The 25,581-nt window shown below is 38.1% G+C and overlaps 1 protein-coding gene across 10 annotated transcripts in view; it reads left to right on the top strand.

The window, feature by feature from the left end:
- The window catches only part of gabra2b (gamma-aminobutyric acid type A receptor subunit alpha2b), a 99,426-nt gene extending 91,782 nt beyond the window's left edge, over positions 1 to 7,644 (top strand). For all 10 annotated transcript variants that reach the window (XM_082177055.1, XM_082177058.1, XM_082177056.1 and 7 more), the window contains one exon: positions 4,133 to 7,644. In XM_082177055.1, the coding sequence (XP_082033181.1) occupies positions 4,133 to 4,438 (306 nt within the window). In that variant the 3' untranslated portion in view covers positions 4,439 to 7,644. The remainder of the gene's footprint in view (positions 1 to 4,132) is intronic.
- Positions 7,645 to 25,581: the final 17,937 nt, after the last annotated feature.

The raw sequence follows: 25,581 nt of genomic DNA, 5'->3' as shown, positions 1-25,581 counted from the left end.
ACCCTTCCACATTAGCTTAATCCGCCCACCCCCTGTTACGGCTTATGGCTGATAACACAATACAAAATGTACATGTCAATGTTCTATGATATTGTGTATGATGTATTACCCTCCTCGGTAGACACAGCTCCAAACGATAAAGTTGGCCGGCTCCGATAATAACAAATGCACATGAGTAGCGGTAGAAAGGGGGAGGAGGGGAGTTTTTTACGACAGTGTTGTGAAATATACACCCCACAGCTGTAGGGGGAGCTCGCTGAGAAAACATGCGACAACAAAAGTGAAAATCAGCGAAGAAACGGCTAGAGTTGCCAAGTTCCCCTTTAAACAACAAATTACGTGAGATAAATCTTGATAATGGGACAAAACATATATTCCCTTGTAATAATCGCTGGGATTCAATAATTTACACACGGTGCCGAATAGGACACTCGAGACTCACACATCAGTTTTTACTATCAAGAGAAAATTAACCAAAGTGTTAATTTTGTCAGAATCCACTGTCCATTAAACATATTTTGCTGGACTATAATACTTCTACCCTTTTGTTGAACATCTTTTGTTCCGTTGATATTTTTTAACCAAGTAAATCCAAATTTAATCTTAAGGTTTTTAGAAAAAAAAAATTTATCTTAAACATCTTTATTTTTATTTTTGAATAACTTAACCTGGCTTTCACCATGAACAGCCATAGAAGCTGGCATGGCATTTAAAAGAAAAAGAAAAAAAGAAAAGAAAAAAAGATCAGTTAGAGATTATTCATACAAACAATATGGGCTGATTTATTACAGAGGAAAGTCTAGATATGATTCATGGTGCAGATATGGTTTCAAAAGTTTTTTTAAATCTCATTTACAGTATGAACCATTAATGATGAAAAGACGATCCAAAATGTATATACCAGAATATACCAGAGACATTTATTTGCAGACAAGCCTTATGACAGCACAGTCAGTTCAAATTAAGCCCAAGCAAAACTGCATTATATGCTATTTTCCAGTCAAATGATTTTAATGACTATTGAGATTTTAGTACTCTGCAAAGAATTATTGTAATCCAGTGAGGTCAACCCTGAAATTTACCGTCACCCTGTCTCTCTGACAGACATCCACACCATCAATTCTGGAGTCTTATTCTCATTATCTGAGATTGATTAATATCGGTTTCATAAGGGTCTCTTCCTTCTCTAGTCAGACTCAGTAGCACAAGATCATTGCTTATTCATGAGCCTTCGAATCTTCTCCACAAATCACATTCTTCCCACTAAAGGTCAGTCAGCCAATCAGAAATGACAGCCTGTAGAATTGGTATGTTTATGCAGATTTTAGCACTGTCTTCCTCTGTCACAGTCACAGAAAAGTAGACCTACATTTCTTGGTTTAAAGTTTTTCGGAGTCTTGATGCACCAGAAATAGACCTAATCAATCTAATAGATAGGGTGCAACTACAGTGAATCTTACGTAACCTGTCAAGATAATGTCCAAGTCATGTTTTCACTCCGAAAAGCAAAAGGAAGAAAAACAAATTTGTTTCATTAAAAAAGGTGAAGCCTTATTCACATTGCCATAATATGCAAATCAATCTCACTCTCATTACTGCAGTGCCAACAGACTTGTTTTTAATATTTCATGGCATAATTGTGAATAAAATGTTGACATGCAAAAAATAGTTTTTTGAACAAAAAATAGGCTTAATTTTCTGAATGAAAAAAAAAAAAAATATATATATATATATATATATATATATATATATATATATATATTGTGTGCATATATATATGTTGTGTGCATAGTGTATGTATATATACATACACATAAACATTTTTATCTTTGATTTTGGGGTGATTTGTGATTTTCTTCTTAGATTGTGTGAGATTCATTTCCTAGTGGCACAGAAAACATTTGTTTATTTTAATTTGTTTAAAATTATTTATTTTGTTTATAAATGTTCACATACATTTTCTAAAAAAAAAAACTAAAAAAATTATTTAAGCATGAAATAGGCTCTGTGGGATTTTAAATTGTCATTTCATTTGTTTCACTGAGGGCTGTTTGACAGCATATGCTCACGTTGTCAGTGTTCATTATTAACATGCACAGCTAAAAATGGCATGTATTCAGGCTGATTGTAGATGCTATCAAACCTCGTATTACACTCTGACCTGCTGCTCAGAACCTTTAGGAGATCTTCACTGATTTGATTCAAGACCTCCAAGTGACTTCTAAGGAGTAGCAAGTAGTTAAACTAATTTCCAGTGACCATACATTGTTTCGGTCCTGGTTTGCTCTTTATCTTCTTCTGAATTTCAGTGGTGTTTGAGCTGACAGTGTAGCAAACGGCCTCTCTTAGTAACCATCCTGCGTTTATACTGATGCATTACTATAGTTCCTGTCACTCTCTTTAATTACCGCAGCGCTGCTTCCCGAGGCGCATTCATCAGCTCTCGGGGTGAGGGGGAGGTGGAGGTCTGTGGCCTTTTGAAACACCCGGAATGAGAGCAGGGCCTGCGGGCATGTGCCGAGAACCCAGCCGGAGAAGCAGACTGAACGCTCGGCGCATTCACCATCAAAACACCTGCGCGAGTCAGTGCTGTTTCACTGCTGACTCATCTTGTATCACTCAGAGCTGGACTTTCCCTTTAAAGTCAACATGACATGGCATTGACAACCCATTTTACTTTCCATTTGAAACAGGATGCTTGGTGAGAAAAATAAATTGATTGTATTGTGAAAAGTGGTCTATAAGGTGATGTGTGTATATATATATATGTGTGTGTGTGTGTGTGTGTGTGTGTGTGTGTGTGTGTGTGTGTGTGTGTGTGTGTGTGTGTGTGTGTGTGTGTGTGTGTGTGTGTGTGTGTGTGTGTGTGTGTGTGTGTGTGTGTGTGTGTGTGTGTGTGTGTGTCATCGCCGTCGGGTGGAGTTACGAGGTTTAGTCACAAGCTCTTTTTAATACTTTTCATTGGTTAAATATTTGCAAAACTCACAGACATACGTAAAGGGTGACCAATAGTAATGATTTACAAAAAAAAATGAAATGATAAAATATGGAGATATTTTACAGCGACAATATGTACATACACACATATCATTTTTAACTATATTATTCAGGTCCATATGTGTGAATTGCATGTGTCTCTTGATGTTGGTGTGTGTGGGCATGCCAACGGAGAGAGAAAGTTGTTATTAATGAGTGTTTGTCATGTGTGGGATCTTGTTATTTTTCTGTGTTCAAGCGGTGCCGGCACAGCGGAATTTTTCCACTGCTGTTATGACAAGAACTTATTGAATCATGAATCTTCCTCCCTGTTCTTCATCATGAGCCTGCTCATCCTCGACACCTCCAGCTGTCCCATCAACGCATCATAATACCACTCATGTTTTACAACTATGCGGTTTTATCCGGCAAGTGGATGATGTATAACACACAAAGGCTGCATTCCCACAATGTTTGGGATTGACATCCGTATTTGAGGCTCAAATTGTCCTGGAGATTGGAGCAGATGGAATACTGTCAGCGTGGACACTGGCCAATCATCTTATGTTAACTATCTGTATAAATTGATTTGGCATTGGAAGTTGAGTCACAGCTGTGCCTTTATTTCATTTTTCCAGTTCAATCATGACAACTCTTGGAATAGTTTTAGCATGTAATTGAATATGCTGCTGCATGAATAGACATGTATAAATCCCATAGCAGATCTAGGCAGGTGGAGCTGGGGAGGTGGAGGGGTTCAGAGGAACTCTGATAGCGCTCTGCAGGACTAGCTTACAGCAAACAATCAACCAGACTGTTTAAAAGTTGAGTAAGCAATCTCATTGGCTGCATGATCATAGACAGCTTCTACCATGCAGTAATGAAGTGATTGTTTGCAGATTGCATTTAGAGGACATATCAGTCTGCAACCTCTAGAGTTTCATGACTGAACTAGACATTTTTTATTTTAATTTTAGAATAAGTTTTAGTAATTTTGTTAGATGCTTTGTAATTTTTTAGCACAAAAAAATATATATATATATTGTTCTTACTCGCTTTCATAACCAAACTATCCAACCAGAATTACAATTAGCTCTCCAAACAGGACTGACAAGCATATTCCAAAGTAATGACAAAGATATTCAATTTCCCACAGAAAAAGGAGAAAGCTTCAGTCATCAAGAAGAACAACGCCTACGCCGTCGCTGTGGCGAACTACGCCCCCAACATCACCAAGGACACGGTCCTCCCCACCATCGCCAAGGGGAACATAGCCGAACCGGGAAAGATCAAAGCCGACGGAAAACCAGCCGAGGCGAAGAAAACCTTCAACAGCGTGAGTAAAATCGACCGCATATCCCGTATCATGTTCCCAGTTCTCTTCGGGACATTCAACCTGGTTTACTGGGCGACGTATTTGAACAGAGAACCCGTGATCAAAGACATGGTGCCCTCTTATTAGACGGCGTCCAGGGCTGCGACGGGTTCCACTAAGCAGGACCAAAGACTAGGCCAATACCACCCAGGGACTCTGAATATAATCACGCTCCGACGCTCTTTCCCATCTGCTCCAGACAGACGTGTCGTGGATTGTTGCAAGATGCCTTTCTATCTCTCTCTATCTCTCGCCGCTCTTTTCTACAGCTTTTTCAGCAGTGCTTTTGAAATGACATTTGCCTTTGTACATATGTACGTAGTGAAAATGATGTTACGTTTGGTTTGACGTGTTTTGCTCTGTGAGAATCTGACTTTGGACCTCTCTCTGTGATATAGATTAGCAAATTATAGTGATTTATTTATTTATTTATTTGGTTTCACTTTATTTTGATAGTCCACTGTTGACAATCTACATTCTAAGTCAGTTGACATGTAGGTGCAACATTACTTGTAGTTAACAATGTCTTAAGGGAACAATCAAAATAAAGTGCTACCATTTATTTATTTATTTATTTATTTGGTGTAAATGTTATGATTTTTCGTGATGGTGCTTGTTTTTGACTAGCCTTTTTTATCTATAAGACCATGCACGTTAGTGCTTATGGTCTGATATTTTGTGCTGGGCCCATACACAAAAAAAACCGTTTACACACATTGCTGTATCTTTACCGTATGTGATTTTATTTTCTTCTGTTAAACCAGGAATGTTCTATTAACAGTATTTTGGATGATGTCAACATGGTTTTCAATCCGTTTACTGTAATTTTTTGATTCTATATCCCTTTATAAAGGTCTCTAATGCAGCAGCATAATTCAGGGTGGTGTGGGAAGCTCATGCAACCTGAACTTTCAAGTCAAGAGTCTGCAATTGCATCCCATATTATGCCCTATTTATGAGTAAAACTACTCAACAACAACAAAATGGAAGCTTGGATTTGATTTTACCCATCAGGAATTTATTGCATTGTTAAAAGCAAGGTTTTAGCCAACAAGGAGATTTGTTTCAGAGTCAAGCAAATTTTTATATTTTAGTGAAAGATTGGGAATAACTCTTAAGAAAGTAAATGGGGTCCATTTTCAGTCCAAATGGCTTTTAATGCAACTAGATTTGGTGCTTCATGATTGTTAAAAAATGAACTTTTGTTTTGTTTATATTTTGTTTTGTTCTGGTGGCTGGCTACAGTATAGGTCCCTCTTCATGTTATCGAATGGGACTCGAGCCAAACTAAAAAAATCCACCTCCATTTAAATTTTTGTTTTTTTCAAAGATGGTTTCTGTCATTTTTTGGTAGTTCTACCAGAAAGACTCGGGAGATAAATTGATATAACAAGCGCATGTTTATTAACAGCCCAGCAAGCATACATTTATAAAGTTCTTTGGCGTAGGCCCCGTCCTTAGCGCGCAATGCGAGGGTAGCGGAAGCTGCATATCCTGCCTGAAGACGAAGGCAGGGGCGCAGACGACCCCCTGGAGGTAAAGGAAGGGACCATCCTGGTGGTGGTGGGGAGGATGAAGGAGAAGGTACCATCTTGGTGGTGGTTGGGGAGGATGGAGGTAATTGGCAGCGTCAGCATCTGCGAACTCAGACAAATGTAAGTACCAATCTTTTATACTGCGAGTGTTAGCACATGATTGGTTAGAAGTGAGGTAATACATGACGCGCTGAGTCTTCCTGGCAGAACTTAAGCTAAAGCTTTCATTTCTTATCATGCTGATGTATGTTCAAGTATTCGTTTTTTCAGAAAGTTTGGTTTTAGTTAGTTATTTGATGCTACAAATGGGGGTGTAACGTCATGATTGACAGCTGTGCTTGTGATTGAGTCTGTGGGAGCGGGAGTGTGTGCGGGACCTTGATGCCTCGCCTCCACCTCAGGATCACTACTGCGCAGGCTTCGAATTGCATAATTGGCAATGACCTTATCTGGGATATTTTGGCTTCATTTTTCTTCAATGGAAGGAACTGGAGACCAGTCGTCCATCTTTTCTTTTCTTTTTTTTACAGTCTATGGTAATAAATAACAGCAGGTTGAGCTTTCCTCACACTCTTTCTTCAAAGGTGAAGTGTGTCATATTTTTCACTAAAGTTTAAGTACTTTCTCCTTGTCCAGGTTTAATGTGCAGACACAATTATACAACTTTGTTTATAACCTATATAATTATAGGTTGCCTTCTTAACGAGTGTGAACACTGTGGCTTTGTGACACTTTCAGATCTTCAAAGGGATCATCGGATGGCCTTTTTCCACAAGTTGGTATGATTCTTTAGGGTCTTCATGCAAAGTTTGTAACATACTTTGGTTAAAATTCCTCAATTGTTGTGTAAAACAACACCTTTTTACCTCCTCAAAAACAGCTCTGTTCACAGCGACCCGTTTTGGTGCATGTCTCTTTAAAAGATAATGAGCAACTAATCACCCCACCCCTTTTCTGTGGGGCGTGTCCCTGCCTTGGCAGACAGTAAACAAATGGCTGAGGGCGGAAATATGCTAATACGGGACAGTCCATCAGCGGTCGTGGGCAGAGCATGAGCAATATAACATCATATTGCTCAGAAAATCCAAACTGCTTAATTATTGAGAGTGTTTAGGCTTTTTGAGGATTAAAAAAAAAGTTAATGGAATTTTTTTCATTGTATGGTGGCTGTGTCCACACACTGAAAAGACACATTTATGTGCAAACACCAAGTGAATTTTGCATCCGATGACCCCTTTAAGTAGCTTGCCGTGGGCGGGGCTATTTGTATTTCAACCAATGGCAGGCTGAGGGAGTGTTTGGAAACAATCTGATTGGTGACGCTGATGTAGAAATGGCACACTTCATCTTTCGTGCTGGATCTAAGGAAATTGGTGAACGCATAGATATAAACATGATGATTTCATGTTCAGTAATTTCCTCATTTTGCCACTGTGCATTCCTCTTATTGAACTCTTACAAACAAAGTTATTTTTGGACCAAAAGACCGAAGTGCTTCAACTATTGCATGTTTACTACAATTGTTTACCCTCCAAAATGAAGCTGAATATTCCTAAAAGTTAACGTACTAAATATGATGCAGTAAAACCGTAGAAATGTCACTGACTGAATTCTGCAAATCCAAAATGCCTGTCACAGAGTTGACAACAATTATTATTTTTTTGTATATATGTAAGGAATATTTGTCCATATTGGTGTTGTTGTACACTTGTATGTAATGTTTTATGTTGACTGTTTGTACAGTTTTATACACACACACACACAAAAAAAAAAGCATTGCAGAGTTTCTTATTTGATTTTTATTTATTTTTTTGTCAGTTTTCAGTTATTTCTAAGGGAAAGATGATGTTCATTTAAGCATGCTGCAGCCTCATTGGCTCTATAGAAAATGATACAATTGTTCGGGAATGGTATTCATTGTTGTTATAATTATTTAGCACTATTTATTATTGTTAATTTATTCATTATAAAAATATACTTTTCTAAAGTTTAAGAGTTCATATCAAAGTGTCAATATGTTTCTAAATATTTATTTAACTATATATTTATTGAAATATATACATATTAATTTATTTCTGAGTATTATTTGACATGCTGTCGTATTAAATCTATTTTCTGTGTGATATAATATCGTTTGGAGCTCTGCTTTAATTTTCACATTGCTTTGATTGTATTGAATGATGGTTGCATCTTCGTTATGCATAAACTGTTTGAGCAATAAAAAAGAGGTGAAATGTAAACTTCCTGGCATGGAAAAGAGCTTTCCACACACAGAATGTATAGCTCTTGTTCTCTTTCATTCTCTCTCACTCTCTCTCATACATCCCATATGAAACATGCCCCAGTGGTTCATGTTCTCAGATGGGATGTTCTGAACAGAATGTTTGAATATTGTAATTTTTTTTTGTTTTTTTGTTGTTTTTTTGTTAGGTGTTACAACTGATCTGTCAACCAGCTTTTAATGATATTATTATTATTTAAAGGAAAGTTACATCCAAAAATGAAAATTCTGTCTAATTGAACCCACTTACATGATGTTCTAAATGCATATGCTGTTATTTTTTTTTTTATTATTATTATTTTTTTGAGCTTTACAGACATGGTCACTATGAAGCTGCATGAAGATTTTTCAGAAATTCTCAGAAAAATACCAGCATACGCATTTGGCACAATATGAGGGTGAGTATACGTTGGCGTTTACACGACACTGTTTTCAACTTAAAACGGAAAACTTTTTATGCATTGTGGCCATTCATTTACACAACAACGTTCAAAAACATAAATTTGTGAAAATGGTGACGTCATGTGCATGTCATATTCAGTCTATAGGTGTGGCAAGGCAAGTTTATTTAAATAGAACATTTCATACACAATTCACTCTTCACACAATGGAAATCATCTCTTCACCCCTAATGGAGTGTGTAAACTTTACACTGTCTGTCTTTGACCAGTTCCAGTGTCTCTTCACCCCTAATGCAGTGTTTAAACTTTACACTGTCTGTCTATGACCAGTTCCAGTGTCTCTTCATCCCTAATGGAGTGTGTAAATTTTACACTGTCTGTCTTTGACCGGTTCCAGCATCTCTTCACCCCTAATGCAGTGTAAACTTTACAATGTCTGTCTTTGAGAGGTTCCAGTGTCTCTTCACCCCTAGTGGAGAGTGTCAAGTTTACACTGTCTGTCTTTGACCGGTTCCAGCATCTCTTCACCCCTAATACAGTGTTTAAACTTTACACTGTCTGTCTATGACCAGTTCCAGCATATCTTCACCCCTAACGCAGTGTGTAAACTTTACACTGTCTGTCTTTGACAGGTTCCAGTGTCTCTTCATCCCTAATGGAGTGTGTAAACTTTACACTGTCTGTCTTTGACCAGTTTCAGCGTCTCTTCATCCCTAATGGAGTGTGTAAACTTTACACTGTCTGTCTTTGACCAGTTCCAGTGTCTCTTCATCCCTAATGGAGTGTGTAAACTTTACACTGTCTGTCTTTGACAGGTTTCAGTGTCTCTTCACCCCTAATACAGTGTTTAAACTTTACACTGTCTGTCTTTGACAGGTTTCAGTGTCCCTTCACCCCTAATACAGTGTGTAAACTTTACACTGTCTATCTTTGACCAGTTCCAGTGTCTCTTCATCCCTAATGGAGTGTGTAAACTTTACACTGTCTATCTTTGACCAGTTCCAGTGTCTCTTCACCCCTAATGGAGTGTGTAAACTTTACACTGTCTGTCTTTGACCAGTTCCAGCGTCTCTTCACCCCTAATGCAGTGTTTAAACTTTACACTGTCTGTCTTTGACAGGTTCCAGTGTCTCTTCACCCCTAATGGAGTGTGTAAACTTTACACTGTCTGTCTTTGACCAGTTCCAGCGTCTCTTCACCCCTAATGCAGTGTTTAAACTTTACACTGTCTGTCTTTGACCAGTTCCAGCGTCTCTTCACCCCTAATGCAGTGTTTAAACTTTACACTGTCTGTCTTTGACAGGTTCCAGTGTCTCTTCACCCCTTAATGGAGTGTGTGAACTTTACACTGTCTGTCTTTGACAGGTTCCAGTGTCTCTTCACCCCTAATGGAGTGTGTTAACTTTACGCTGTCTGTCTTTGACAGGTTCCAGTGTCTCTTCACCCCTAATGCAGTGTGTAAACTTTACACTGTCTGTCTGTGACAGGTTCCAGTGTCTCTTCACCCCTTAATGGAGTGTGTAAACTTTACGCTGTCTGTCTTTGACCAGTTCCAGCGTCTCTTCACCCCTAATGCAGTGTTTAAACTTTACACTGTCTGTCTTTGACAGGTTCCAGTGTCTCTTCACCCCTTAATGGAGTGTGTGAACTTTACACTGTCTGTCTTTGACAGGTTCCAGTGTCTCTTCACCCCTAATGCAGTGTGTAAACTTTACACTGTCTGTCTGTGACAGGTTCCAGTGTCTCTTCACCCCTTAATGGAGTGTGTAAACTTTACGCTGTCTGTCTTTGACCAGTTCCAGCGTCTCTTCACCCCTAATGCAGTGTGTAAACTTTACACTGTCTGTCTTTGACCAGTTCCAGCATCTCTTCACCCCTTAATGCAGTGTGAAAACTTATATACTTATATGCTTAAATTAGTCCTAATTTGTAAGTCGCTTTGGATAAAAGCGTCTGCTAAATGACTAAATGTAAATATACCTGCTTTATACAAGTGTGTATTTACACCATCCACGAGTTAGAGTCCTGGTATCTCTTCACTCACGTCTCAGTGCACGGCCAAAAATATCACTCTTTCACAATTCCTTTCAAACTTTCCCGCCAGACATTAAAACAGTTGAGATTAAATCCAAGGATAATCAAATCAGTTCTAAAAGAATTAATAGAACAATAAGATGATGCATAGATGATATAAAGTGCAGTGAGTCTGACGTACAGTGGCACAGTGCTCATTCAGTAAATGCACAGCTAAACAGTTGTGTTTTGCGTCTGGATTTCAATGTGGCCACTGTTGGAGCATATCTTATCTCTTCTGGAAGCTGGTTCCAGCTGTGGCTCGCATAATAGCTAAAAGCAGACTCTCCTTGCTTTGAGTGAACCCTTGGTATTTCTAACTGACTTGATCTACATGACTACTAAAACTAAGGTCAGACTCCTAAAATCACACCAAGATTCCTTACTTGATTTTTTGTTTTGGAACCCTAGCGTCAAGGTATGTATTCACCTGGATGTATTCACCATCTTTTTTTTTCACCAAGTTTTGTCTTTGTTTAACTGAAGAAAGTTTTGGCACATCCAACTGTTGACTTCATCAATGCATTGGCACAGGGAGTCAATGGGGCTAGTGTGTAGTGTTTCTTTACAAAGTGACATCGCCAAATACTGGCCTGGCAGCATAATACAGCGTTTTTAATCGTTTTCGTGGATCTGTGTGAATGCGGACCATTTTGACAACATTGTCTTCTGTATGTGACATTTTTCAAAACCGCAAAGGAAAATCTTTACGTTTTTAGTAAATCGTTGTCATGTAAATCAAACTTAATTAGCAGTATTTTCATTGGATGAACTTTTCCTTTTATTTGAGAATGTGAAGAAGAATCAACAAGTTGTAAATCTTTGCAAATTAATCACCAAGACCAGCTAAGTTCTCACTAATGTCTGTTTCCCTTCTATATAATGAGTATGTTGTTTCCTATAATGTAAATGTGAATTTGGGTACATGACCAGAACAACTGAACCACTTATAGTCTTTCAACAGCTGGGACTCATTTTCGAAATATTGGTCACTCTTTCAAACATCATTCTACTTACTCTTTCAACAGCTTGTTGCTAAATAAACAACAAGAACAAATATATGATTCATTCTGAGTCTGATTCATTCATACATTTTTAGGGCGTTATATTGTTTTCCATTGTTGTTAAACACATGCTGCTGTATATTTCTTTTGCTGTAATTTGCCATTATTTCATGCCAAGTTGCATTATAACCACAATAATATATTGGTCAAAGTCTGTGACATCTTATACAATATTGTAGAGTTTAATTAGACACATCAATAACAAACGATGAACAGTAAGTACTGTTTTATCCTTCCCTTTAAAACCTGATAAGATTTTGCTATCCTATCTATGCATTATTATATGGTTAGTTCTATTTATTGAATTGCTTTTCACCTTTTGAAAAAAAAAAATGGATCTGAGAATTTCAGTCTCAAAATGCATTTAAAAAAGTTCTAGGAAAAATCTTACAATATGCCTTCAGCATTACGGAGTACATTTACATTTACATTTACATTTATTCATTTAGCTGACGCTTTTATACAAAGCGACTTACAATTGCTATATATATGTCAGAGGTCGCACGCCTCTGGAGCAACTAGGGGTTAAGTGTCTTGCTCAGGGACACATTGGTGTCTCACAGTGGATTCGAACCCGGGTCTCTCACACCAAAGGCATGTGTCTTATCCATTGCGCCACACCACCCCGGAGTAAAACAAGAGCATACACCTCAGGAAATAAGCTCATGGAATTACATCATCAGATACAGGGATTTCCCTCCAAAACTTGTCAGTGGGGTCAGAGGAATTAAAGGGATACTTCAGCATTTAGCATTAAGCTTTGTATCAGTAGAAAACCTGTAGTATTTTTGAATTACCGTGCTTCCCTCACTCATGTCCCCCTGAGAAGAGAGATTTATGTATTTTTTGTCTGGAAAAACTCCTCCGAATCCGATGATGCAAAAATCGTCATTTTGCGACAGAAGGATTTTTTGGCCAGAGGCTAGAAACTACAGCCAGTATAGGAGCTTATTCCGCATGTTTTCAACCCGCCCATAGAGGGTGGGATCTCACTCACATAATGTACAAATAGTGTCAGCCATCTTTTTTTGGAAGCTAAGCTAACAGGCTCTTGTTCTGTGGAGAAAGCTGAGTAGTAGGAGAAAGCTGAGTATTAGGGGTAACCATCCTCTTTTCCCCGGACATGTCCGGCCGTTGAGATTGTCCCAAATTTCCGGGATTCGGCTTTTGGATTCCCGCTCCTCCGTGAGAGATAGCCTACAAGACCGGTGCGTCTCACAGGTGTCGCTCATCAGTAATCACGCCACCGGCCTCGCGCCGTTCTCCCACGCCCCTCAGTCTCGTCCTGCCCGCCACAGTAAACATAATGAATGGCGACTGTAGAACGCAAAAGCCGAATCCCGGACATTTTGGGCGATCTCGAAATCCCGCAGACTCGTCACTGAGATTCACGATAAAACGGTGTCTTTTAAGTTTCGAGTCAACTAGTAGCCTAGCCTAGTTGTTTAACTGCGCTCTCTTACTGGTACGTGTGGCTTGGGAGTGGTCTCGTAGGGCAGCGAAGCAAGTGCATTCTGGGAGTTGTTGTCTTTCATCCACATGAGCCAAAAATACATTTTCTGGCTTTTATCAGTCTAGAAGGCTCCAAATTCAAAAATAATTTCACCTTTCTACTACATAAATGACCCATTTTAAATACACACCTTTCCAGAGGTGAAGTATCCCTTTAAATACTATGAGTCTGATATGTGATACTCCACATTCAGATTGATTTTAGCGGAGGAGGCATCTCTCCATACCACAGCTTAACTCTCATACACTCCGAAGCTCTGAGATCCACCGTCAGATCCATGAGACAATTCCATTAGCAAGACACTGAGGGCAGGAAGTTAATGACCAACGATTTCTAAGCCAGTGCATCAATTAGGTCAAGAACGGTTCGAGTCTGAGTTTATTTATTTATTTAATCCTTTTGCCTTGACCTCAGTTAATAAAGTGTACAGTCTTTGTCCAAACTGCACAGCAAGCCTGTCAAGAACATTCCCTGGGTCATATTAAAAGAAAGATTTAAGAAATTATATTTTGTTTTGTAACATAGTAAAGCCTAGGACCATGCATCTTTTTTCTTTTTTTGGCATTGCAAGTAGTTTGGAACAAGCAATACGAGATTGAAAAAAATGGGATTTATTGGTGATAAATATATAAACCTTGTTATTAACACAGTCATATTATTAGTACTATTACAAAAATCGTATCTGTTACCACTGGGATTGGTTTGTTTCTGTTTAAGGTGGGTGTTTAATTCTGTTTCCTGTGTTTTCAGTTAGTAACATGTTTGATTATCGGTTTCACCTGTGGATTGTTTTCATTGATTGGTTTGTCTGTCTATTTAAGCCTTGTGTTTCTTCTGTTCTTTGTGTGATCTTGTCGATGGATGTTTGGTTGTTCTGTTCACGGTGCCTTTGTACCAGTTATCCTGAGAAGTGTAATTTTAGTTTGTTAACATTAAACTTTCTCTGTATGCGTTTAGATCCAGTTCTTTATTTTTGTATGCTTGCAACCTTGGTTGGAAATGTTATATGAAATTCAAATAAATAAATCTTAAAATATAAAATAACCATTTAAATTTAGTCCTAAATATTCTTTGATTGCCACTTCCAATTAGTTATTTTTTCTCAAATAAGTACTTTTTACTATAATATAATGCAACTGTGTATCTGAAATATGCTTAATGAAGAAAAGGCTTAATTTTATTTATGCACCATTTATTTAATTTTTTCCTTTTGATTTTGGGGTGAAATTTTATTCATCTTTTGTTCTGACTTTGTTTATCCCTTTTATGGGATTTTAAAACAAGTATTTTCAAAGCCCAACCTGTTGTATTGTTTGTCAAACCAGATTGCGGAACAAGGCATCCTGGCTTTTTCCTACGTGACCTTGCGTCACACATGAAATTGAGGGCAGGGGAATCCAGATGAGGTCTCGTTTCTGACAGGGCTGCTGTTTTCCCGCACAGCACCAGACAGTTCATTCTGACTGATGAAAGAATAACCCTTAAATGGAGTTCTAAAAATGGGCGAAGAGGAAGAGGTCGTTATCCTTCATCAGTCAGCCGAGGAAGGGCCCGATGACCGTGAATGATGGCTCCTGTCTAACAATACCAAGGATTATGGCACTTCATTTAGGGTAGACTCTTAAAAATAAAGGTTCTTTATTGGCATTTATGGTTCTATGAAGAACCTTTAACATCCATGTAACATTTGCAATGAATATTTAGATTTGTTTTAAATGTTCTTCACACTAAGACATTTTTATTTAAAGGCACAGTATGTAAGTTTCGCCACTAGATGGTGCTTATTCAAAACAATAACAAAGCTTGATGACGTCATGAATGAGCGTGGAATTGTTGTCGTCTTCACCTCCAGAGCCGATGGAAAGCAATCCGACTGGACTCGGGCACATGAAGTCCTTTTCATGGATGAATTGATGTATTAAAGTTTGCAGTGAACTTAACACAAATTTGAAAGGAGCGGATAGAAGTTTTGTACGCATAAGTAAACAAACGTGAGCATCAACCATTCAAAATCAAAATTGCCTGACGTTACAGAATGAAATTTCAAGAAGGAGACAGGATAGAGAGCATTTATGTTTTGACTTTGTCTAGCTGCACACTTTTAAAATTTTAACAGATTATTTAAGCCTAAACTAAATACATTTCAGCATGAAGTTCATCAGGACACCTTGTGAATTATCATGCCAAAGGCCACATGCACAGTGATGCTAGATCTGCCAATGTCTGGTTAAATCTTTAAAAGTCCCAACATCTACAAAAATCCCAGACACCGAATCTTAATATCTTGCCAAAGCTAAACTAGCATTTGAACTTGTTGACTGAGACTGATGTGTTAGAAGCCTGTGAGGAATGGATTACATACTGTATAAGAAACAACTCTTACCAGCAAAAGTGCTGCTGGCATTAAAGGTGAACTAAGTAACTTTTTTTACCTTAACTGAACAGCTTCGGAGTCATTGGAATGGTTATATTACTTATTTCGGGTTGAATGGTGGTCGTTTCGCACCCCCCTGGTGCCCGTGAGCGGAAAATACGCACTTGCAACTTTGAGCCGGCGGGCCGCCGGCCGCTGCGTCAGGAAGTCTCGCGTGATATCAGGTCTCCCGATGTAAACAATTGCTTTACGGCCAAAAGAAATCTGCTAAAATGCTGTCATTATTGCGCTCCCTCACGCTGTCCGAACCCGAATGAAGAAGACGTTTTAAAGAATGTCCCATCTGCTTTGATAGCCTCTGGTGTCTGAGAATCACCAACGAGTTTTTACAACAGTAGCCCCGTTTACATGTAGCATTGTATTCCGATTATAACCAGTTTAAAAGTCCAATCAGAATGAAAATGCTCCATGTCAACACCTCAATCGGAATAAAAATGCTCAAACCGATTGAAATTTCAGTCGGATTGAAGGGGGTGGAATAAACCTTTTCATGAACCGATTAAATGAAAGATTACACCATGTAAACGAGCTGATCCGATTACTTTGAGTGTACGTCTTTCTGCGCATGCCTGGTCAGCTAACATAATGCCTTCTGTTTGTGACCCGATGCAAAAAACTATGCACGCTAACCATTACCATAGTAAACATGGTAAATATGAACGCTTAGAAATCAGCGAAATCAGACAAATCAAGAAATCAGACAAATCATATAGGTTATCATAATCCTGTTTTTATTTGATCTGTCAGTAGCCTACGTCTCGTCTCTTTATACCGGACTATCCTCTTTATCTCTGACTGAAAATATAACTGTATCCTTCTGGGAGAGAGTGCTAAAGCTCCTCAGGTAATATTTTTGGTGGCATATTTGTAGAAATTATCATTCTTTCTAAATGTGATGTAAATATGTCCTGTAACTAGGCTACCAAATAAACAGAAACAGACGCGACTGAATAAATTGCGTGTCCTCTTTCTTTTGTGAAATAGACGTTCAAAAACGTCATAAACGGTAAACCACTTTATTTCTGTGTGACTAATGTCAGAGACGATTGCTAATGTGCAATTTTGACACAAATTAATTCATTATGATCAATGTGTCGCTTTTTATTGTAAACCTGTGGTAAAACATCGATTCTTGGGTTTTAAATATTCAATTAAACAACAAAAATGCCAGCAAACTGTCGCTCTGGTTTTGCGATCATGCTGTTTCCAGTGATTTCTTTCTGATTAGTTTTCTGATAAAACTTCCATTTCGTTGGTGAAATGATGGGTTTGTGTGACGTTGTTCCAGAGAGGCGTGTTTCGGGCGTGTTTTAAGTGAAGCGCTGTGGAGCTTCTGCCCGACAGTGGAAACGCAGCAGATTTTGGGCACGGTGCTACTGGCCCGAGGCTATTAGCCTGGCACGGCCGTTTAAAGCCCTGGCTCGCACTGGCCCAACTGTGGAGACGCTGCTAATGCCTACAACTAACGCAACGATTAAGTGATGCACCATCTTGACAGGATTGAAAACGTGGGAAATAATGAGCTTCCAGATCCGGCAGACAAGTGTGCGCATGTCACAAAATGATTTCGATTGAAAGCGTCAGCACATGTAAACACCAGATCGGTTTAGATAACATCCCATGTAAACAGTCAACCGGAATCCGTCAATCAGAACGATCTTAATCAGAATAGCAAAAAAGTGTGCATGTAAACGGGGCTAGTGTTGTCAAATATCTATTCCGAAGCTGTGGGGGGAGCTCTAAAGACAGACCTGCGAGCAAAAAGCGAGAATACAGCGGAGAAATCCCGAAGCTACTGAGTGCTGCTTTAAGAATTTAAAGAGAGTGAATCTTTTGTCCTTCTTTACAGAAACATGTGATTGTCATGAATTTCAATGGGTCAAATATAGGTCCAAAAAAGCAATTATGTAACTGTGCTTGTGGAGATTTTCTTCACCCTTGAGATGGAACAGAAGCTGCTGTTGTTATTGCTTTGGTTTGCTCACATTAGGGACTTCATATGATTCTCACTTGTGACATTTTTTAAAATTTCACCATGAAGAGGGAGTTAAAGATGAGATTTCAGACTCCACAAATCCAAATTTACGGACTTAAAGCTCATAAATCATCATTTGTCAAGTTACGCCAAGTTAAGCTCTTTGTCATCTTTGTTCAGGCACAATGGGTTTTATTTGAAACAGTAATATTGTGAAAAATTATAACTATTTAAAATATCTGCTTTCTAGTAGAGTATATTTTAAAATGTAATTTATTCCAGTGATGCAAAGCTGAATTTTCAGCATCATTACTCCAGTCTTCAGTGTCACATGATCCTTCAGAAATCATTCTAATATGCTGATTTGCTGTTTAAGATCAATTATCAATGTTGAAAACAGTTGTACTGCTTCATATTTTTGTGGAAACCTTGATGCACTTTTTTTCAGCAGCACAGATTCAATATATTGTGAAACGCATTTTAAACACACTTTCTCAAATGTTTACATTCACTTAGGACATAACCGACTGTGTTATGAAATGAATGTGCGTTTCTCCCGGCATGTGCACAGGAGGCCGCCTAGGGAACAGTATCTCTTTCGCGGCTTAATGCGCTTTCAATAACACTGTTTAATATCAGGCACGATCCGCAGTTTAGCAACAGTAGAATGTATTTTACATCACTCACTTATTCAGCTGAATTGGATGTTAAGTTTGCCTTAGGGAGGAACAAAAGCGCTGTGAAAGAAGGAAAGTGCGCTAGACGTAATGTGGAAGCCAAAAATCGAAATCAGAATGCGATTAATCGCATAGCCCTAGTATCTGTACTTTTACTCAAGTGCTCAATTTGTGTACTTCATCCACCACTGTCACTATGACAAAGCAGCGACCCGCCATAAACCCTGCGAGAGCCGCACTAAACAGACTGTTGTCTTTGTGCGTCAGCTGGTGCTTGCAAATAGGAGAGCCATTTCCACGGATGTGATGGATGCCTGACGGTTAAGATGTCACCAGTATAACAGATCCACACGTCTGCCTTTAAAAAGGCGCTCAAATGTTGTTGTGTAGCTGTCGACGATATCTGCTGCTCTGTGGCCTTTTTGGCAAATGCACTGCGCTTCAAATAAATGATTGCTTTTCTTGTGTCTTTTTTCCTTTGGCTTGGCTAGATTTGTTATCGAATGCTTTTGGGGATTGAGGGACTGTGAGATGGATCTCCATGACCGATCAACAGAATGTTTTTTTTTTTTTTTGGGGTCAATTAGCAGTGAGCAAATCAGTGCTACAATGGTTTTGCTTGTTTAAAAGACCACATTAAAGTTCCATTTAACCAGCTTTGTAGCTAAACCAACAGCTTGACTGATCATCACCCTGCCATTTTAATTTGTTGATTTAATGGAAAGCTAAGTGAAATGGAAAGGCTACTGTTTCCGCTGCGCTATCAAGCAAGCTAATGAAAATAAAGCCAAATTAATGTGTGGCAGTTTGCTTGGCGTTAACGGCACTAGAATAAAACTATGATTAGAATTTCCCAAGCTCAATTAATTGAGCTTTTCCAGTAGTGTCGGCTAGGCTGATTAGCTCAAGTATCAGTTTAATTGCCAATGTGACCGGTGGTCTATTTTTATACCTGAGAGATCTGATTAAATATTCAAATATAAGCAAGCAACATCTTTAACAATGAAATGTAAATGTCAGTTGTAAGCGCGGTTGTATCTAGTTATAAATTATAAGTAAATTAGGATTAATGCACTCTCTGCTAACAAGGCAAAATTACCATGTTGCAGTTAAATGAGGATTCATTAGTTAGTTGTGGTTTGGCTACTTTGTGAAAACAGGCCTATTTCCATAGTGAATGGTTCAGCCCAGCAAAACCATGTAGTGATTTATGAAGTCACAAGTTATCCAGCATCTTAGCTTTCCAACTCTTCCAATCAGGCATTATGCAAATCCTCATCAGTAAAGAGAAAAGGTCTATGAACACACATAATAACAACGCCGTTTCACAGCATCTCAGAATAATCATTCCTGCTTCGCCTCACATAATTGTTCGCTCCACACTGAGATTTTTAATACAGACTTGCAAATGCAGAGACACTGTAAGTGATAAATATCAAAAGAAAAATGACGCGTCATTTGCATGTAAATTGTCCAGATGAGCTCTTCAAATCTAGGTCGTGTTAGGAGGGGAGGAGTTGAATGTGTTTGTGCGCGTCATGAAAAGCAAAACTCATCCTGTTTCTCTTTAATTATTTGCTCAGCCATGAAGAGTGAAAGCGAACAGAACAGCATCTGTGAAGCGAGAACACACACACTCCACGGTCATGTCTTCAGAGTGTGTGTTTGCGTATCTCCTTTCAAACCAACAGACGTTTGAAGGCCTGACTCATGAATTACTCTTTTATCTGCATTGTTGGAGAAATGCACGTAGACGGATGCAACGCCAGTGTTGTTAAACTTTGCTTTTCATAGCAAGTTTTACTGATATTTTTGCTCTGAATGATTCTGATGGTTTTGGAAACCACTGCAGATGCAGATCTCACTAATGGAATATACGATTGATAATATCTAATGAGGTCATTTGTTAAATGCACAGTAACTGCCAGTTATTGCGGATGGATGGATGGATGGATGGATGGATGGATGGATGGATGGATGGATGGATGGATGGATGGATGGATGGATGGATGGATGGATGATGGATGGATGGAATAATGTCGAACGCACATATAGTCTTTTCTTCCCTATTGTGACGTATATTCGAGTGAAACAGCTTTTTGAACAGTACAAAATTGATTGGATGGTTGTGGTTTGCTATTGGTGGATCTCATGTGAGTGACAGGTTGCCCCGCCCTCACACCAGTAAACACATCATCATCATCATCAGAGAAGAGAAGAGATGAGCTGCAAGAAGGAGAGGAAGATATTTTGATTAAAGATTACGAGGTGAAGGATGTGCACAGAATAATAATGTTCACAGATAAATAATTTATAATAAGTACTGCAATATATCATTAAAAAAATTGATTTCATGGTGACTTTCGTTCAGAGGCATGTAGAGGAACATTTTTAAATCACAAAAGGGTTGATTTCAAACCCTGCCGTTTATGATGGATAGAAAACAAAAAAGTCATTTTTTAAACTAGGGAGTTAGCTTTAAGGTATTAAACTTGCTATATGTTTGTTCATATGTTTAAAGAGTACCTGAAAACCATACAGATACCTTTCAGCAAAAATGACCAATTCCAATGCGACTTGAGTAAAAGTATCTGATTTTAACAGTACTTAAGTATTTTACTCATACTGAATGTAGGCACAGAGATGCACTTAACACCTAAGAGACGTGCCAGTGAACAACAAGAAACAGTTGATTTGTGAGGAGAGCAATCACATGTTTATTTTGTAGCCAAGTAGAGAGTAAATGTTGCTTAGATATCTTTGATACTCAGTAAAACTACAAAGTAGCTAAAAAGATACATTTACTCAAGTACTTTACACCACTGTTGTAGAGTAACCCATGTGTCCATTTTCCATCGTGTACAAGTCCATTTCGTGACCCTTTTAAAAGGGTCTTTACAATCACTCAAAGATCTTTTCCAGATCTATAAGTGTGGCCCAGCAGTCCTGTAACTATTTTACCCTGTTGCTGAAACTAAAAGCTCTCCGGTGAGTAGAGAACCTCTCAGTGTTTATATGTCCAACTTCACAGAAAGCACGACAGAGGCTGAAAATTGGGTTTAACTTGTCAGGGGATGATGGATTTGAATGTGCTGCCAAATTTAAAGGGGTGGTTGATAATGATTTCACTTTTTTAACTTTAGTTGGTGTGTAATGTTGCTGTTTGAGCATAAACAACATCTGCAAAGTTACAACGCTCAAAGTTCAAAGCAAAGTGAGATATTTGCTTTTAAATAAATCGTTTTTTAATGACTTCAATAAACGGCTGGTAGAGACTACGCGACATTCCTCCGGGGTTAGTGACATCACCAACCCTAGAATTTACATAAACCCCGCCCCCTGAACACGATTTATAGATTATCAAGACAGAATATGCTAATCAATGAATAGAAGATAACTACACATAAGCTACATAAATTCACCAACTAACCATTCAGAAACGTCCTGTTGCTCTACATGTTGTCACTTCTTCTTGAGTCTCTCCATCATTGTCTGAATCCGGTTTGAACATAAAAGCCTGAAAGTCTTTGAAATGCTCAGTGCATGTCAGTGGGAGTGCAAGCTGTTGAAGCTCTGCCCTCTGTGCTGGGAGCAGCAGCTCATTTGCATTTAAAGGAACAGACACCAAACGGTGCGTTTTTGCTCACCCTCAAAAATGTACAATTTTAACATGCTATATAAAAATATCTGTGGGGTTTTTTGAGCTTCACATACACACTCTGGGGACATCAAAGACTTATTTTACATCTTGTGAAAAGGGCATTATACCACCCCTTTAAATCAATATAATTCTGTTCTGCTCGGTCCAGAAACCTATGCAAGACAGGGACACCCTCCACATATTCTTTACCTTTCACATCTCAAAGGACGAGAGGCCTTTAAACTCAACTGCATGAATGACTTTCTCGAAGATTCTCTGGATAATGCCTAGTCCAAAATTACTTTCAACACGGAACAAAAAACAGTGAGTAAAAGCTGACCTTGGTAAGTAAATAAAACAAGGTTACTCGCCAGTTGGCCGGTGTAGCAAAAGGTTAATTTGTAAGGAATATAAAACAAGAACCCATTGACACTGTAGAGAAAACCAGATTGTTGTGTGCTTTGGTATGATTGAAACGCGCTCTTCAAAAAACACGCCCCAACAGATTGAGGCTGCAATTGCCTCTAAGATTGTTGGGTTGTTAAATTGTTTCTGTTACCATAATAGCAGAAAAAAAGAGTTTTGTTTGAGCTCCAACAAATCAATCAGCGCTTGGAGAGGAAACTAATCCTTCAGCGCTGACTGAAGGCCAGAACACAATGTGTGTGTGTGGTTTATAATGCGGTTTGATAATGGAGATGATGTACAACATCACTGCACTTGTCCATTAGAAACACAGCTGAGTGCAGCATTCTGGGTAAAGTAAGTGGGTCATTTTCAGGTAATGGTGCAATTTTTGCTAAACAAAAATATTTTTTAACTTTATCTTTTTATTTGAAGAGTTACTGCTGATAATTTAACAATAATATTTCCCCAATTCATACAGAGCCTCTAAAGGTATATGGTGATTGTGGAAAAAAAATGGGAGAAAAAAAATTTCAATGCTTTTGCGTTCTCCCGATAAACTTTGTGTTCACTAACAAAAATGTTTGCATTCCTCTGAGAAACTTTGCATTCGCTTGCTAAACTCACAAGGTTTGAGAGTGAACGCAAAGATTCTGGAGAAAGCAAACGTTTTGCGAGAGAACACAAAATAATTGACATATAATTGACATACATTGACATTAATTTTTCCATCACCATGTCCCTTTAGGGGATTTTCATATTCTAAAAAGAACATTTATATTTTCTGTAAAAACATGATCAGTATGATAATATAACAATAATATTTCCCACTTTCAAATTTTTTACAGAAAATGAATATTTATGTTTTAATATAAAACATTGACCATATTGACCATATATAGTATGTTTGTTCCCATAACAGTGAACCACATGGTCAAAAATATGTCTTATGATGTCTTTTTCTTAAATATGATGTCAGAAAGAGGAAATGCCACAACAGAAAGCACTCAATATAATACAAGTAAATGAAGAAATAAATTAGTAAACTGATTTGGATAGAAAACAAGCTTTTAAAATTAAAGTTAGTTTTATTTTAACATTCTAAACAGTGCTAGTATAGATGTAACTAAGGTTAGCACCTGGTTACATATATCATTTGTATGGGATCAGACACCTGCATGGACATGTGCTTTTGGAGGCCCCTGACAGACCAAGACCTCTGGTCCAGTCTGTAATCCAGCCCTCTTCAGAATGAATAGAAAGTTTGTATAGTCAGTGTTCACCGGCTGTAATCTGTCAGCGCTCAGATCGGATCTGATGGACTCCAAACACATCATGCAAAGAAGACGAGACACCAGACTCCACAGCTCTCCATAACTGACAGAAAATATACCTCAGTGTCACCGAACCGCTGCTGCACTCTATATATTATTTTCTCTTTTACACACACACACACATCTGACATCTGTCTTTTCTCTGGCCTCTCTCTCCTCCCCGTCTGCCTCTTCTCATTTTGACAGATAAATGATTCTATCCATCTCATCCGCAGCACTGGTGTGACATGTACAGCTGTGGTCTCTTGTGTGTGTGCCATGCGCTTGTGTGTGTAGGTGCTGCACTTGTCTTGATAGTACTAATCCTTCAACTGCAAACATGCCAGCTCCTCACTCATACCACAACCTGAGACATACCTCAAGACAGCCATAAAATAATGTCTTGATGTCTCACCAGATACACTTCTAAGAGCTCTTCTGCTGGGGCAGTGGCCTGACTGTTATGAGGAAACAGAGTCCGTGATGTTCGTTGACGGCACATATCGGGTGTTTTGCACAGAAACTGAAAACTGACTTTCTGGAGGTCGGGTCATTGTTTTGTTGTAGTTCACCTTAGCAAAGAGTCATAACCATCAATATGGGTCCTTAAAACATTACATTTGTTCCTCCACAAACAAATTGTAAAATATAAAAAAAAAAATTTTTTTTATATACCATTCAATACCATTAACATATACCATTCAGAAGTTTATGGTCAGTAAAAATGTATGCTTTTGTTCAGCAAGGGCACATTCAATTGATCAAAATGTATAGTATAGTATAGTATAGTATAGTATAGTATAGTATAGTATAGTATAGTATAGTATAGTATAGTATAGAATGGGGATATTTTGGGGATATTTAATTTAATTTTATCAATCAATAAATTCCTCTTGAAACAAACTTTGTTGTATTATTTTAATTTAATACTGTGAAGCTGCTTTGATACAATCTGTATTGTGAAAAGCGCTATACAAATAAACTTGACTTGACTTGACTTGACTTGACTATAGTAAAGACATAAACATTTTTACTAAAGATTTCCATTTCAAATAAATGCTGTTCATTTGAACTTGCTAATTCATTAAAGAATCCTGAAACAAATGTATTGCGGTTTCAACAACATTCTAAGCAGCACAACTGTTTTCAACATTGATAATAATCAGAAATGTTTCTTGAGCAGCAAATCATCATGTTAGAATGATTTCTGAAGGATCATGTGACACTGAAGACTGGAGTGATGATGCTGAAAATTCAGCTTTGATCACAGGAATACATTTAGAATATATTCAAACAGAAAACAAATCTTTTAAATTGTAATCATTTTTACTGTTTTTACTGTGTTTTTGATTAAATAAATGCAGGATTGGTGAGACTTATCTTGATAAACAATGTTGGTACTATTTAATTGCAACTTTGGTGTCCAATGTAAAATCTGGGCTCTAAACCCAGTGGTTTTTAGTAATAAAATAGCGTATTAATGCCTGCGAAGACAATTTTCAGTGAATATATATATATATTTTTTAAGTTCTCCTAAACTTCCTATCCCCTTAGAATCCACTTGTCATTATAGGCTACAATATAATCTGAAATAAAATTTTCACCTTCAAACTTCCAGATAGCTGAGAGCACTGTGGGAGTAATACATTCCCGACAGAACCCACGACATGCCTCGGGTGCACCTGAGGCATAATCACAGAGCTAATTTCACAATTATAACGGCTCAGAGTGCATATGGGAGACTGATACAGTGCAATGATGAAGTATCTTCTGTGAGAAGTCATGAGGAGAAAAGACATTAACGTCACAGGTAGATTTATTGAGCGATCTTTAGTCGTTAGTCATTGTAGGTTGTAGGACCTGACTGACTTTAGAGGAGTTGTTTGATTTGAAGTTGCCTGATTCTCTAAAGAGCTGTG

Source organism: Leuciscus leuciscus (genome assembly GCF_965113295.1).
Source record: "Leuciscus leuciscus genome assembly, chromosome: 8".
NCBI lineage: Eukaryota > Metazoa > Chordata > Actinopteri > Cypriniformes > Leuciscidae > Leuciscus > Leuciscus leuciscus.
This window is presented reverse-complemented; position numbering and strand designations above follow the sequence as displayed.